This window comes from Hylaeus anthracinus, unplaced genomic scaffold (genome assembly GCF_026225885.1).
Source record: "Hylaeus anthracinus isolate JK02 unplaced genomic scaffold, UHH_iyHylAnth1.0_haploid 2, whole genome shotgun sequence".
NCBI classification, from domain to species: domain Eukaryota; kingdom Metazoa; phylum Arthropoda; class Insecta; order Hymenoptera; family Colletidae; genus Hylaeus; species Hylaeus anthracinus.
In genome coordinates, this window is record NW_026534838.1 from 5396279 (window position 1) to 5413751 (window position 17473).

At 36.1% G+C, this 17473-nt stretch overlaps 3 protein-coding genes across 4 annotated transcripts in view; 1 reads left to right on the top strand and 2 right to left on the bottom strand.

Moving 5' to 3' along the window:
- Positions 1-112: 112 nt before the first annotated feature.
- On the top strand, positions 113-2229 carry LOC128893075 (tumor protein p63-regulated gene 1-like protein). Of its 2 annotated transcripts, XM_054153840.1 has the most exons (6): positions 113-439; positions 537-753; positions 835-1011; positions 1157-1264; positions 1574-1707; positions 1763-2229. In XM_054153840.1, exons 1-6 carry the CDS (start codon positions 325-327, stop codon positions 1948-1950), a joined length of 939 nt encoding a protein of 312 aa, XP_054009815.1. In that variant the 5' UTR covers positions 113-324; the 3' UTR covers positions 1951-2229. The 2 variants fall into 2 exon arrangements, with proteins under 2 accessions (XP_054009815.1, XP_054009816.1); XM_054153841.1 differs by lacking the exon at positions 1157-1264 and having other exon boundaries at positions 116-439.
- A 3981-nt stretch (positions 2230-6210) lies between these two features.
- Positions 6211-8137, bottom strand: LOC128892899 (uncharacterized). The gene is made up of 2 exons (XM_054153538.1): positions 7763-8137; positions 6211-6346 (listed from the first exon to the last, which is right to left on the bottom strand). Exons 1-2 carry the CDS (start codon positions 8069-8071, stop codon positions 6299-6301), a joined length of 357 nt encoding a protein of 118 aa, XP_054009513.1. The 5' UTR covers positions 8072-8137; the 3' UTR covers positions 6211-6298.
- Positions 8138-14342: 6205 nt separating this feature from the next.
- Positions 14343-17473, bottom strand: part of LOC128893136 (neuropeptide CCHamide-1 receptor-like) — a 7497-nt gene continuing 4366 nt past the window's right edge. Inside the window, 1 exon segment of the mRNA XM_054153951.1 lies at positions 14343-16345. Coding sequence (XP_054009926.1) covers positions 16018-16345 — 328 coding nt within the window. The 3' untranslated portion in view covers positions 14343-16017.

A 17473-nucleotide genomic window follows, 5' to 3' on the forward strand; every position in this document is an offset into this window, starting at 1 on the left:
GTTATTGAATTTTAATACAGTATTATATGCGATGCAATCTACATAATTATCCTGCTTTGGGATCAAGGCGAAGGAACGTATAAGCTATATCAGTCGATAACGTGTTATCAGTAGCAAATTTTGATTCTAAAAGCATGGCGTCTTTCACTATCACTTGAAACGTCAACTCTCGATTGGAATTAGTCGAATAAGTGAGCCTAATTCTGAGCGACAGAAATAAGCTCTTAGATGAATATATTGGCTGTGACGCTTACGTGAAATAATTTATGCGGAACGTCGTATAATTGGATTTCTTAAGACACGAGAATACGATAACCTCAAACGATGGACGAAACATATTTTGACGAGGGCCCAGCGGGAAATTTTGAAACGGCAACGTTAGAGATCACCAAAGATCATGACGGCAATGATCCCAATAGCGCGACTTCTGTGACCGACGGTAAGTTTATTGTTCATCTTGGTTCTAAGTGTACATATGCATTGAATACAATATCATGTACCAATGTTATTTATACATACTTATTATAACTTGTAAGGAATCAATACCGCAAGAAGGAATACAGAGAATGAAGTCAATGCTGCGAATCAAATTCCAACATCAAAGAATGTTTGCAATATTCCTTTCAAACATATCGATATACATTCCTTCTTCACGGATAGAAATGAAGTTGTGGAAAGAGCTCTAAAAGATTGCCAAGATAGTTTGATAAATGAAGAAGAGAAGGATGTAGTTGGGAGCTGGCTCTTGACAGAGTGAGGAATCATCTTTATATATAGAAGTTTTAGTAAGTTGCTGTACAATGTTGCAATGAAGTTTCAAAATAATATTTGTAGAATAAGCTTATGGGATGTTGAGAAGGAAAGACTTATAGTGCTTACCAAAAAAGCTCTTTACTCTGTAAAATATGATTTTATTTCCTTAAAAATACTTGAGTATAATCGAGTACCTTTATCAGAAATTGATACACTGGTTTCTGGTGAACTAGTCTATCCATCTACATCTTTAGCTCCGTAAGTATTATAATTAGCTTGAAGATAATATACCAGAATTAATTATAGGTGGCAAAATAGCCATTGATCAGATGGAACAAGAACTATAAAATGTAGTCTTACAAACTGTATTTATTTATAAACAAATACACTTGACAATTTTTAGAAGATTAAGTGGATTGGCAGAGGGTGTGTCATCAATATTTAATTGTGCAGTTCGTCAAGAGTGGTCTTCTCTTACTTCTTGTACCGGTCTTGCACAATTTGAATCTAGGTACATTAAACTCTTAAGTAGAGTTGGTACCCTTCTTAATTTAAAACAAAACTGCTTTGCACCTTTTAGTTGCCTTATCTTAGCATTGTATAACAAATATAAAGCATCCTAAAAATTTTGTTTTGATTTTCAACCTCTGCACATTTAAAGTTTTTCAAAAAATGTGAAGTTGTAGTCTTATGCTTACAGATTATTGCTTCAGTGGGTAGCATAACATATTTTTAACAATTTTAATTTCTTTGGTATATGGTGTTCAACAAGATTTTATAACTTACACTTATCCCTTATTGAATTGAAATTAATTATTAGGAAAAGATACATATCTGGGATAAGATTGATGTGGAATCGCGGTACTCCATTGCCGCTGACCAAGAAATGGAATCCATTTGCAAAAAACATTCCATGGCTCACGTATACTAGTCATCCATTGTATTGGTACAAAGGTAAACTTATTTTTCATGTCTGGTAATTGTATGATTACCAAAAGCTTTTTCCTAGGTTCGGAAGCGGATAAAGCAAAATTTGACGTTGATGGCTTACATGCGACAATTATAAGTTTATTGTCGCCAGAATGTGCCATAAGAACTGGATCTATTATCATAGAGAATTACTTTGGCTTAGGTGCCTTAGTACACAACAGAAATGCATTAGGCTTTTTTAAGATCCGGGGTAAAGTTAGCTTTTAAAGATTATGCTGGCATAATTATGATTTCTCTTCAATGTATCGTGGAGATTCGTATTTCAATTTCTAATCTTCTATGTATGTATTTATAAAGTTTACAGCATTTATAAAAAAATATCAAAACTTATAGCGATATAAGTATAATTTATGTAGAAAAACCTTTGAATGAATTTGTAATTATTTCATCTCGTTCAAATCTTTGGTCCTAATGTATGGTTCGATTTTTACATTCCATTTTGAAACGAATTCATACAAAACATGCCATTATTTTACCTTGTTTGCACATCTGTAACGCGCAGCTGCTTCGTATAACGTGCTCGAAATAATTACCTTTGTTTCGAACGCAAGTTGATTAGTATTTACCGAACGAAGTAAAATAGGACAAGTTTTCATATGAACTTTTAAAATCATCTCTACATCCTCCAACTATTACTGGTGGATCCTACATGTAACGAAATAACCTGTGTATTATAAAGAGTTTTATTATGTATATGTATTTTCACGCAGTACCTGGCTGATACGAACTTAAAGATAAGTATGTATGTTCAGGGATGTCTGTTTAGTTGATAGTTTTTATAGGGACGAAAAATAACAAAGCTAAAATTTAAGTGAAAGAGAAAAGAGAACTTTCTATGTTCTTGACTGTATCATTATTGTATCATTATAACATTAATATTGGTTTATCTTTTAAGTTGCAGGCCTCGCATCTTAATTGTACAACAACTTAACAGACATCACTGTACATTGCATTAGAATAATTCATCTATCTTCTAAATATAAAACTATGTTTTATAAATATTGTGCTTAATAATAATAAATAATAATAATTATCCTTCAAAGCGAGTATTTGTAGTTTTTCTTAAAAAAGAGGAAGATTTTTCTTGTACGAATAACGTCTGATATATTTGTGACTCGTCAAACGAAGAATACAGAGTTCGAAGGTCTTATTTGCAGACTTGATTCCGATAGAACTGGGATGATGTCCAAGGTTCCGCTTTCCTCGATGCTTGGTTTCCTGAAAAACAACTCTCTCAGTAATGTTCCATCGGTGGATGACTCCTCTAGATCGTGTTTACTCTTGATGCGTGCATTCGGTGGGCGGGACGAGATAGACTCTTTATCGACTTCCTCTTGGAAGATCCTTCTGTCAAAAATGGAATGTTTATTTTGTGGAATATTAATGAAAGAATGTAGTTTGCAATACTATCAATAACTTTTACTTAATATACCAATTTACGTTTTCAATTGAAACGTGAAGTTTATAAGAAAGTTTATGCGTGTTCAAAATTGCCAAAATATTTCTTTCTTTACTATCATTTTTTATAAGATGATTTTAATATTGTACTGACTTTAAAATAAACATGTAATTCAAATGTAATAGTAGCAATTTGTCTAACTTTAAATGGACTTATAGTAAGATGAAAATCAAGAAGGACGAAAATCGTTTTCGTTTCATTAATTGTTGAAAGTACGTGTCATAGGAGTAATTAGCGATTTCTGTTACTGATTGCACGGACGTGTCAGCTGTCCCGAATGATTCGTTGAACGATTACTAACTTTGGCAAGGGAAATCCTTCTAAACTCGAAAGTTTAATATCTGTTTAATTGCCTAGCAATTAGGGATTAATCGAAGGAGAGGAAGTAAGTCGTGGTGGCAAAAAGTTATCAGTCCAACGCAATCGTACGAAATTGTACGAAATTACTATGATTATTTAGTAAATAAATATTAATATCAAAATATTTTAATATAAAGGTAAAGCGTATGGGGATATTAAATACGTTTAAATAAAAACAAAAACTGTTTAAAATTTGTACGAAGAAGATATACAAGTTACAGTTACATATAATAATTAATATTTTATGATGAAAGTATATAAAGTAAATTAAGGGAAATATTCTTTAGGCATTTGTGTATTCGTACGTGCATGTAATATTTAAAAAAATTGCGTTATTTATTATAAATTAAATAAGAAAGATTCTTTTGAATTAGAAGCCACCTAACGGTGAATAGGCCGAACTAATTTTCGGAGTATGGTCAGCGCCTCTCTCGGGAAAACGCTCAAGTTTGTCCTCAATAGTTCCTTTTTTCACCGCTAGATGGCGCTTCTTCGTGGTAATTTACCGACACGATGGTAACGTACCGATAGCTGTCGGTAAATTACCACCAGAAAGCGCCATCTAGCGGCGAAAAAAGGAACTATTGAGGACAAACTTGAGCGTTTTCCCGAGAGAGGCGCTGACCATACTCCGAACGTTAGTTCGGCCTATTCACCGCTAGATGGCCTTTAATTCGAAAGAATGTTTTTATTTAATTTATAATAAACAACGCAGTATTTTTAAATTCTACGCACACCCATGGATGCACAAATGTTTAAAGAATATTTCCATAATTTTACTTTCTACATTTTCTGTCTAGAACTGTACTTTTTATACTTAAGCAGCAGTTCGTGTAGCTGTGGGAAGCGAGTTCAACTGCACTTTTAATTGATTTAGCAGACAGAAAAATGGAAAATCTCGTGCATTCTTATCATATACTTAATTAACAATGTTTTCTTACTCTGTTATGTCAATGTCTTCGGTTTGACAAGCCTTATGTACATTTTCCTCGAGGTTCTTGCAACGTTGCAGCCTCTCCGTCTCGAGCAGTTCTTTAGTCCTTTGTAGTTTACCCTCGAGAGTGTCAGATTCTGTTTGTTTCCGTTCCAGGGCATTCTGTAGCCGCGACTTTTCTCGCACTAGGTCCCTAACGGTCTCCGTGAGCTGGAGAAATTGTTTTTCTTGAGCGGCTATCTGTCGCGTCAGGATCTCCAGGATTCCTGAAATTCGAGTCTTCAGCTCGCTGGACTCGGCTCGGGCTTCCTGCAGCTGGTAGGAACACGAATCGAGACGTTACAAAGAAATTAGACACTGCACTGTTTTCTTTTTTTCAAATGGATGTTGTCCAAAATTAGGATGAGCGCGTATAATGACCCTTTTTGTATTAAAAAGACATTTATTTAATTTTGAATCGAATTTAACTTTATTTATTAGGTAGACTGGAAATTAATGTCGTTACTTTTACATTAAATTCAAATAGATTTTTAATGAATTTCTATTTTTAATCAGTTATGCAATCGCCATCGTTATCAACAGCCTTTTGTCATCTATTGTGCAAATTTTCGATGCCAGATCGATAAAAATCAACGAGTTGAGCGATAAACAAGTATTTAAAAACGACGTTACTTTCGAGTTCACCTGATAAATATTCATGAAGTTACAAAAATAAACACTTGGTTTTTATTATCTAGTCTCAAATGGTCTTCAAACAAAATTTAATCGCAGTAAAAAGCTTCGAGAGTATTGTTCTGGTAGCCAACGTGATAATGCTGGGTTTATTCTGTATGTATAATCGCGTTGGACGAATTTTGCCTGTGGATTACGATAGCACCCGTAACGTAACAATTCTATTTCCTCAGTTGTAGATTCTAACCAGGAAGTGGGTGTCTCGTACTGGAATTGACTAATTTGGGTAGCGAGGGTGTTATTCTGTTGGACCTGTGTAGCCTTAGGAGATAGGAAATAGTTGATTTCCCTGCGTGGGTGCACCCGTCGCGAAAAGTACGTCGATTACCGTAAACAACGTGTTTCTAGTTAAATTATTACATTAATAATTAGTCCGTACACGAATTATTAGCATACAGATAAATTTGGATTTAGAAGATTTATTCAGGGATATAGAGGCTCGTTAATTCTAAACGTTCGTTGAATCCAAGTGTTTATCAAATAGTGTCGGAACGAAACCAAAATCCGTCGAATAATAAATCATTTATCGTTGATCGCGACGAAACCAATTTTTGGGCGAAAATTGCGAAATATTTCAAAACGTCGTAAGTGATGGATGGGAGAAGGATTCAATCTATGGAAAAAAATGCGTTTCTATTTAAAAAAAAAAATATACTTTGTTACACTTATTACAAAAATATGGTCCTACAGATAGAATTATCATTCTTACAGTTATATTTATTTTAAATTACAGCTTTCCTTGATCCAAAAATCCGTCGAATAATAAATCATTTATCGTTGAACACGATGAAATCTATTTTTTGGTACGCAAATTGCAAAATATTTCGAAACATCATAAGTCATGGATGGGAGAAGGATTCAATCTATGGAAAAAATGCGTTTCTATTTAAAAAAAAAAATATACTTTGCTACACTTATTACAAAAATATGGTTCTACAAATAGAATTATCATTCTTACAGTTATTTTTATTTTAAATTACAGCGTTACTTGAAACTCTAACTGCTTCTTCTCCGTTTCTCGACGATCCAGTGATTTTTGGTACTGGCTCTTCATGGCGTCCTTCTCGGACTCACTGACCGCTAGTTCGGATTTTGCGTCGTTCATTTCCTTCGTACATCTGCGTTAAAACCAGAAAATTGTATCGATACCGTGCGCATGCTTTCAAATTCGAAGCACAGTCTATTATTGGAAATAATACCGAGACAAATACAGATTTCCACCGAACGAATCACGTTTGTTTCGATAGATTAAACTAAACTAGACAAAAACGAAGAGAGTTATTGGACACGATAACTTTCGTTCGTTTCGAATCGTAAATATTTTGTTCGTAATTCTAACGCAACATAAATCACCGCAGAATTTCTCTAGATAATGTTCCGTTGCTATAGTGGATCAGCTGGGATTCATTTTCCTCGCGTGACACGAGGAAAAGTTACCGAACGGAATTTCTGTTCCAGACAAAGTTACGAGTCACGGGAAACGGTTTATTATACGCAATTCGCGTCGCGACGCCTGGGAGCATGACGTCTAATTTGATACCTCGAGTGAATCGTAAGATTCTCGACCGGTGCACCAACTTTTATTCCGGTAATTTCGTACGCGATATTAGGACGAAACGTGGGCCAATCCGTATGCGCGATTGCTCCTATCTTAATCGAAATCGAGCCATTGGGGCCTAAATTGGGTTTTAGGCGATGATAACTAGCGCCAGTCGACTGGTATCAGCAATATGAGCAAACCAGAAACAGTGGTAATGGGAATAACGAAGAATTGAAATTATTAGGTAGACTGGAAAGTAATGTCGTTTCTGCGAATCTCAATACTTAATTATCATTCATCAGCTCATTGATTCTTATCGATCTTGCATCGAAAATTTTGCACACTAGATAGCAATGGGCTATTGATAACGAGTGTAGAATGTACTCGTACACCGATCAATTTCCCAAAAAACTTTTGTGTGAAATTGTACTTTCTTAACTTCTTTTTTTATAATCAATGACATTTTACATATTCTCGAAAGTCTCTAAGATAGATATAGTCCGAACAACATTTACTAGTTGATATAATTTGTGAAATTAACAAAAAAAAAAAAAAAAATGCAAAAAGTGGGTAAAAGTATAGAAACAATAAGTGTTTATACGATTCTTATGACGAACCATTTACAGTAAAGTTTGTAACGTAAACACGTTAAAGTACTTTTAAACAGTTGTGCGACAGTGTATTGCTTCAACATTTCTATCGATTAATTGTTTTTTTCTTGTTAATTTCGCAACTTACATAAATAGCTATTTTTTTTTTTTAATCTATCTATTCTACAGAATTCCGAGAATATGTAGAATGTCATTGTTTATAAAAAAGGAGTTAAGAAATTGCAATTTCATTTTTTAGGAAATTGATCAGTGTACGAATACATTCTACACCCATTGTAATTGCTTAAAAATAGAAAATTGTTACGAGTATTTGTTTGAATTTAATTTAAAAGGAATGACATTACTTTTCGCTCCCCCTGACATAACGAAAATGTCGAACTTACAATTCTGCTAGTGATAATCTTCACAGACGTCGTGGCCGTTATAGTCGTCATGGCGACCATAGTTATCGCAAGCATGGTGGTCATCATAGTAATCGTCATTGTCGTCATAGTCGCCATGGATACCGTCATTCCCGCCATCGTCGCCATCGCCGCCATCATCGCCATCGTCGTCACAGTCATCGACATGATGGCCATCATGGTCATCGTGGTCGTCGTCACTATAGTCATCGTCAATATAGCCGTCGTCTTATTAGACGTCATCTTCAACGCGATCACTGTCAACTCGCGACTGAATCTCTCGATTTGCATTCTTCTTCGCAAATACCGAGTCAATAATACTAACACGTTGCGTTGGATTAGTATCGAATTGGTTCGAATTGGTTGCTTAGTGTAGCCACGAAACAATAATTTCGAGTTAGTCCTAGCTGTTGGTGAAATTTAGAATCTACGCGAACTTTTACTATCGACGGATAGAGTATTGGAAGATCTTCAATGTGATCACTGTCAACTCGCGACTGAATCTCTCGATTTGCATTCTTCTTCGCAAATACCGACTCAATAATACTAACACGTTGCGTTGGATTAATATCGAATTGGTTGCTTAGTGTAGCCACGAAACAATAATTTCGAGTCAGTTCTAGCTGTTGGTGAAATTTAGAATCTACGCGAACTTCTACTTTCGATGGATGGAGTATTGGAAGATTGTGCACCGGTCGTGCTGCACGATTTACTGAACGTCGAATATCGAATGCCGAATGTTCCGAGTCACCCTTTCTTAACACCCTCGACGAAGCATTTGAGGGAAGGGAGGGATGATACCTGGAGAACAGGAATGTTTCCCAGGGTTAGCGAGACCAGGATTGTCCCATTGTTTTCGAGTCGTTAATTGTCCTTTGGAAACCTTGAGTTTATGGAACTTGGGCTATCGAGATTGAAACGATAATCAAAGAGTCCGAAGTTTATTGTTCGCGAGAAGACTCGACACAGAGTAGAACCCTAATTATGCGAACCCCGTTACTCGAATTTCCTATTATCCGGATACCCTAAGTTCTATAATGAGAACCTTCTCTTATTAGGACTCTCCCTAAGCCAAGCATTTTGTAAGCATTTCAACCCAAGTTTTGTTAAAATCCGCTATTAAAACAGTAAACCTAGCAGCTAGTTTATTTGTAACTATTTGTGACGAGTTTTGAAGACACTTTATTCAATTAAATGTAAAAATATGTTACGTGGAACTAAACTGAATAACGGAATAGAATTCATCTTATTTAGGACAAAAATATCCAAAGAAGAATAAACAAGATTTAACAAGACACTACAATCTTCTGAAATATATGTTTAATGCTAAATAGTATTTGTGATTATTGTTAGATGTTATATTCTTAGTCATTGCTTGAACAAACATTGTTAATAATTGATGTAACTATGGCCAGAAATTAATTTTAAGTTATTTCAGCTAATAGATATAACGATATAGAAAAATTTCTCACGATTACTGTGTTCGATAAATACTTATTTTCAACTGTGGTTCTTATTAATATTTAATCGAAGACTGAATGTTACTATATGCATTGTAAATATTCAATTAACTCGGAGATGTACATATTTAATGAACATGAAAAGTTGAGAATAAAATTTACATAAGTAATCGTGAAGTATTTTTCTATATTTAAACAATTAAAACTTAATATCTCCGATATAATAAAACATTTGTGATACATACGGTATCACTCAGTTTTCGATTAAGCATTAATAACAATTACGGTTCAGAATAAGTATCCATTCGAGTCATTAATAATGAGAGATTTGTCAATATTTTAACATCGATTGATTAGACCAACTAAATATTAATTTCTAACAATAGTTAAATTAATTATTAACAAGGCTTGTTATTTAAACAATGACGGGGAATATGATAAAGGTGAAAACAGGCCGTGGCATAAAAAGGACTAAATTATTAAATACTACGTAACAGTACTAGGAAGCTCGCGTTGCGAGTATTTACTTAATCAGCTGCTTAACCAGCTGGGCAATCCTTTTCCTGTCGGCGGGACAGAGGTCCTGGATGTGAGGAAACGTGCCGTCGTCGTCCGTTTCCGCAATCTCTCCGCTGCATTTCGCGCAGCACTTCTCGTCGGCCTTCACCTCTTCGCTCTCTGTCGAGATCGTTTGTCTGCTCGAAGATTAAACAGTTACAACATTGTCTGTTATTAACAGAAATAAACTGGCTCCGCGCCGGCTGGAATTCCGCGAATGTCTCTCCAAAGGATTTCGCTTTGCACTGATTTCGTTAGACAGTGTCGAAACCAAGACAAGCGGGATAATGGAATGGAACGAGGAAAAAGGATCAATCGCGACAGTTAATTATCATTTGTCATTTGCAGAATAATTTAATCTTTTCCTCGACGAGAATAAACTTGGAATAATTTAATACTCCTTGGAGCAGGTCCTTCTTCCGATGATAGAATAATAGTCACCCGAGGCAATTGTACTCTGTAATTATTTGTTTAGTATCTCTATTTTGAATTTCAATCTTACTTTTTGGTTTTCTTTAATCTATATTTTCTTTACTGTCAAACGATATTATTAATTACACCACGTAGCAAAGAATTAGCCTCATTGACTTATTAATTTCATTACAAAATTGATTAACAAATTTCTTGTTCGATCTAATTAAAGAACAGCGAATACTACGTCCGTTTTATTATAATTGGAATACGTGTACCGCGATCGTGATTAACCATCTAGATAAAATGCCAGTCCCACACGACACGTGCGGGTTGTAAATTGCGCTTCAAACGTCAGTCCGAGATGTAGGTACAATATTTAGGGAACGGTGTACCGTTTCATCTTTCGCTATCGCCAATAACCGCGCGATCACTCGACCGTCCGATGTGTCGCGTTCATACCAACGAACTCCGATCCCTCGGAACGAAATTTAACCTAACTACGCGACGATACTACCGTGAAATTAGTCGAATTCGATCACCGACCTTCGTCAACGTTGCGATGCATGTATTCGTTCTCTCGATAGATCCGCAGGGTTCGTTGGTGGAGCCTAGTCAACCTGCGCAAACAATTCTCGAGATTGGACCTTTGTTTTCATTTCGATCGGGATAAAAAGAGGAGCTTGCGATTTTATGGCGGTGCAAAAATTTGATTCCGGATAACAATTGTGAACTTAATTGAAACAGAATCAAACATCTCTCGAGGATAAAAAAGGAAAGGAGGGGAGTTCATGGGAGGTGTTCATGGGTTTGGGAGAGAGAAATGGGTTCAACTTTATTTTGGGTCGATAGAAAATTATTGACTTTTTGTTCCATACCATTTGCGCCAAAAGTGTTCAACTTTAGACACGAATAACTTTGAAACCGTTGGATTCTTAACACTAATACTTAGATTTATGAATTCTAGGTATAAAAAACGGTAAAAAAAACTTACAGGTCCTCAATCATAGATTGAACGACAGTGGTTGAAAACCGACTTACTAGAATACAGAAACGGCAAAACTAATGTATTATTAACGCAAAACTAATCTCATAGCTAAACGACCAATGTAATCAAACGCTAACATAATCCCGTAGCTCAGCGAGTAGTGTAATCAAGCACAAAGCCTGTCGTCTTCAATCATTTACTCACTTCCGGTTGATTACATTTAAAAGTGAAAAACGAAACCAGAATGGTTTTCAACCATAAAGGAGTCAATAAATTTGGGCGACTCAAAGTAAAGTTCCACCGAAAAACGAAACGCGAAAGGAAGTAAATAAAAAACGACGTCCACCTTTTGCTCCATTCGATATAAGAATTCATAAGCGCGCCGTCGTCGTAGTCGTTCGAATACATGCTTGGCAGGCATCACGTCTCTCGGTCTCAAGACAGCCGTAGAAACGGGAAACGGTTAGGTTGCAGAAGGTCAAAAGTCGCAAAGGAGACACTTATGAGCTCGATTCACGTCGCGAGTGAACAGCGTCGACGAATCCCTAATGGAACGATTCTCGACTGTCCAGGGATCGCTTGGCGTCACATGCCGTGATGCTGGATTTATGTCGACTTCAAGTGGCCGAGTTCTAGACGTAGTATATCGCAGTTTTCAAATACTATTAACCGTAGAAATTAATTCTGCGCTATTTTTAGTTAAAATTACCATTTCTTTACAAAGGAAAAGCATACTTTAAAGACATTTGTATAAATTAAATTATAGGTTTGATGTTTTTAAATTAATGTTTTTTTTTTTATAAACAGTTTTCAAATACTATTAGGCGTAGAAATTAATCCTGCGCTATTTTTAGTTAAAATTACCATTTCTTTACAAAGGAAAAGCATACTTTAAAGACATTTGTATAAATTAAATTATAGGTTTGATGTTTTTAAATTAATGTTTTTTTTTCTTATAAACATGTACATGAATAAATTTTGTCCTCGTATGTATCTTAATAGATACATACAATACATACATAAATACAATAGATTTTTCATTATATTAGGTTGTCCTAAAAGTTTCTTTCGTTAGTTGCATTCAATTATTTTCTGTGGCAGTGTTTATATAAATAGGCAATCTAATTTCTTAGACATTGATGCTGTAACAGTAATGGAGCGAAATGAATTGTACACAATTTTGTAATGTAACATAAAACGTAAAATATCGTGTATGCATTAATTATTAATAAAAGGAAAGAAACTTTTGAGACAACCTAATATAATGAAAAATTTATTTGGAAACGTCAAACCTATCATTTAATTTATACGAATTTCTTTAAAAGACATAGAGGGTACGAATACTTATGGGATTGACTGTATACGTTTCTTTTAGAAAGAAATGATAATTTGATCTGAAAAGAGCACAGAATTAATTTCGTGGTGAAGCTAAGGTGAAGCTCCGTATCAGTTCTCTCTCCTTGCATCTCGTTGACAGAGTAAATATCAAATCTGACTTACTAAACTTAAGCTTTCACTGTTCCATGCCGGGAGCCTAGGGAGCGAGATGTTTTACAGGAGAGAGTTCTGATCCGTAGACTATCACAGAGGATACGTGGCCACGTCCCTTTAAATGAATTATGCAATCGAGCTTAATATCGAATACGAAACCACGGAGATCGAAGGAAACAAACGTTGTGAATATGAATGCTCTGTATACTCTGATAATACTCTGAAAGGAAAATTGTATTAAAATTATTTCAACAAGGGAAATCTGATTCGGTTACAGGCGAAACGGTTAATAAAAGTCGCTTCGCGCCACGAAGTATGATTAAACGGTTCCGTGGCAAAGGAAAACGTGATAAATGCTCGGCGAAGACGTCGTTCGAATAAGTCGAATGACAGAGAAAAATTGAAAACACAGCGGAAGAGAGATAGTTAAACTTCATGAAATAATGACGGCACAGATGAAAAACAAAAGTAATCGAGAAGTGCATCCTTTTAATACTTTCGAAAATGCTAAAAAGTGCTGGTCGGAATTCGAGAGCAGCGATAAGAAGACGAATTAAATGCGATAAGAATGAAAAATAGGAAGTGCAGTACGTTAACTCGAAGATAAAGTGTCTCTCGAGCTAAGAATTTCCTGAAGAAATGACCTATGTGCGGTTTATAGACAATAAGAAACTGCGTTGAATAGTATATTAAAAATAATGGGATTCCATCGGATATATATGGCGCAATCGTACTTTGCAATTGCGTTTATGAATCTATATCCGTAACACTGACATAAAAGTTTAGAGTCTCTAAAGCCGTTCAATTTTGTTACGCAACGCATAAAGAAAATGTCCCTTCATCGGCCATTCAAGAATTTACTCGATATCCGTTTCCCTATTATCGTTGGAAAATGTTATAAAATTTTATGAAAACAATAAACTGTCTCTGTAGAATGTTAGGATGACTATTTTGCTAGGCTTCGAGTATTTTATACATTTCAGTAGGGATAAAAATCACAGATTGTAGGTATACAATCAGTCTCGTAAGTATTCGTGCCTTTTATATTCAGTGAAGAAGTTTCGTCTAAATTAAATGAGAGATGTCGCGTTTCTAAATAAATTATTCATTATAACGTAGTACTCTCTGAATGAAATAAAATGATAACGGGTACTTAATATTTAATATTTAGTGTAGTTAAACAAGTATATCAAACATATAAACTTCACAAACGCATAAACGCACGATATGAAGAAAAGTAACAACCTTACAGTGATACTAGTAGAAGTAATAACCTCCCTTAGATACACGTGTAAAGTTTATTCATGTACATATTTATAATGTAATAAAATATTTGGAAACGTGAAACCTATTATTTAATTTGTACTTTCTTCAGTCGAGGGTACGAATATTTATGCGACTTCTGGGATTTCCAGAATGTAAAGTTGCCATTCAAACAAAAAGATTAGAATTATTTAAATTTCTTGGGATTTGATGTACGCAAATTACTTTCACAAAGAATGTACGAGAAACAAGTGAATATATTGGGTTGTCCAGAAAGTTCGTGGCAATTTTTAAGAAAACTTCAAAGGCACATTTGAATTTTCCACCTTTTAAGGGATGCACCCATGTTAATTGTTTTCAACCATTCCAATAGAAACAGACGTTTACCACCTACCGAAAATCGGTACGAACTTTCCAGACAAACTAATACATTTAATTTGGATTAAACTAGGTGGCGTAACAGTGGAAATCAGGAATAGCAATCTTGCACAGTAAAAAACAAATTATTCCAACATTTCTGACAACCCAGCACCAAGGTAGAGGACTGTCGCAACTTCGTTAATTCAAGACATTTTTAAATACAAAAACTGCGCCAAATCCACTAAGAAACGTTCATTTGAATATCCTGAAACTTATTACCAGAAAAATTTCCCTTTCTCCCCCAAAAATTCGTAAATATGCTCCTCTCCTCGTCGTCTCTTCCTCCCTGAAGAGACTCTTCGTCCCGAGCGAACGTTATCGAGTGCCCCAAGGATCCTCGATCGGTGGAAGTAAGAGCTCAATTATTAAATTCTCGATAAAATGAGAGGAACAGAGTGGAGATAATAAAGGTCGAAAGGGGCGTCGCGTAGATCCGCTCGGTGGTTAGAAATTGAATTATCTCGAGGAGACTTCGTCGTCGATTTTTCGTCGAGTTCTGAAAGGAAGTAGTAACCGAATGAAAGAGGGAAGTTAGAACGAAAGGACGAACGATGGTAGATAAAAAGCGCCGTGGACTCGATGTCTGAATTTTATTCACAAAATCGCTGCGCGTTGAATGTACAACACTGTGGCAGTCTCTGTGCCCGCAAACCGTACCGACGCAATCGACGGATTGCTTCCGGTTTTTAGCGCCGGTTTCGACAACGGTCGAGCTCGCGCTGGCTGTTCGCAACGAGAAACAATGGCTGTTCGCAACGAGACACGTATTAACACGTTGGCTACCGGGTTGAAACGAACTTTTACAAGGCTAAAATTTTGTCTCGAGACTGATAGACAAATATTATTCAGATTTATTTTCATTATTTCCCAGCCTTCGTAATTAATTTTGTTTAGATCTTTAATAGAAAGCCGTGTTGCACTTTGTCTTCATCTGAGACGATCTTCTACAATTTTACATCCATATTAATCTCGTAAGATAATTAATATTTATTAATCTCGATATATACTTTGCTCGTAGTGTCATGTCAGTTATTGTCATCGGAATAAAAGCACATTTCCACACGAGGGATTTTCCAACAATTAATTTCCTTCTTTCTGGACAAACTCGGTGCTCCTATGTACCAAGAAAATTGAGGCTATCATCTCCTTATTAACATATCCACCGAGTCGGTCGCGACGAGGCAACCAACGTGTTAATTCAACTCCACCTCGTCGTGCGAACGATCGTTGAGAGCCCTTCTCGTTTTACAGCCCTTCTCGCTGGTCTACCGAAAGTCCTGTCTCGAAAACTTAAAGAGATATCGATCAAGCATGACTCGCGAACAGATTACGCTAGTGGAATTAAAGAAGTCACGGTAAATGCACAACACCTTTGTCCTTTAAATGGACAACAAAAATTGCAGCCCGTATAAAAAAGATCGGCGTCACAAAAATATTTTCAGAATGAAATCCAAAGCGACCGGATTACATTGCACCTTGAAATCGAACTCCCGTGTGAATGTTTGTTCCCTCGAGTGGGATTTCCAGCGAGAACGGCTCTCTAATTCAAACACATTGAACTTCGATGTGGTCGAACGAATCTTTTTACGCGGGAGAGGTAAAACACATGTCGCGATCACTGTCGGTTCGGACGATCGTTGGATCGTTCAGTCTTTATAGTTTGACGAGCACTCGCGTTCGATGGTTGCTCGTCACTCCGTCGTGGAATTTAAGTCGCATTTCAGACCGTCCTCGACGCCGTTTGGACACGCGGTCAAGCTTATGGTGGTCTCCTGCTCCTTCATCGGGATGTTGGTCCTGCTGTCGTTTCCTAGTATGGACATGTGCATGGTGCCACGGTGTCCTCGACGAGAATCGCCCAAGTATCTCTTGGAGCTCATCATCGAGAAGCTTTGGCCTCGTCCTCGCGAGCTGAGGTCCGACGATCGACGTTGTCGTCTACGGAGCTTCCTTGGTATGCAGCACAGGAGGTACCTGCGCGAAGAATTCAAGGTACGTTAAGGACGAGGCGATTTTAATCGTCCGAGCACTCTGTGCTTTCCTCTGACAATTAATTTTTTTTAATTTGAAGATTCGATTAATCATTTTTGGAATAGTTAGGAGAATTATTATCGGAATTGTTCGTTGCTTATTCATCTGTTTTGCACATGGAATTATTATGCTTGTAAGACTTAACCATAGAGTCAGAAAACAGAGAATTTTCATGTTTCGTCAAAAAAATTATATAAGGAGCTTTCTTGAATGATCCTCATCAGCATTTTCACGCTACACGAGTTTGCTATTATCAAAATCGTTTAGGTATACCGTAATTGATTAGAGGTTTTCTACAACCCAATTTCGATTCACATGAAATACCGTTCTCCTCGTGGCATGTTCGATTCGCACCCTGAAGCATTGACGCGCAATTACAGATCTATGTTCGGTGATCTAGCGGTAATAGTTCTCCAACAAATATCCATTCAGCGGTTCGGGACGCTTTCCGAACCAGAACGCGAGCTTTCTGAACCAGAGAGAATATAACGGCGTATTAATTGCTGGCCGTGTTACATCGCCAGGCGATAAATACAGGCGATATCCATTAATCGACCAAATTTTTGTCGTTCCCACTTGATTTTATGGAAATAGGTCGACCAGCGGTTTTTTGCCATGTGTCACATCGCTGCCAAGTTTTTCTGATAACCGATATTTTATTTTTACGCGACGGTAATTTTATTTCGACTGTGAATATGTATCAGTGGTTGAAACGTTTCTCGATGCATTTCGCTCGACAGTACTTTAATTGAGTGACTTAAAAATCGTTCGTCTCGACAGATATTTAAATTGTACCTACGTTTTACGAAGAAGTTTGATATGACAGTTCTATAACATGTAGAATATTCTAATAATATATTTAAAGAAAAAAGATTAAACAAATTCTATTTCTTTAGAAATTAGTTGTATTGACACTGGAAGATATGCTAAGGAAAATATTTATGGAGCTACAATTTTGTTCTCGCATAATATAATACATTTTACGTATCATACATAAATGCTACGAAATTGAATAAATTCAATCATCGTGATATGCGATATTTTCAATAATATATTCAAAAAGAAAGATTA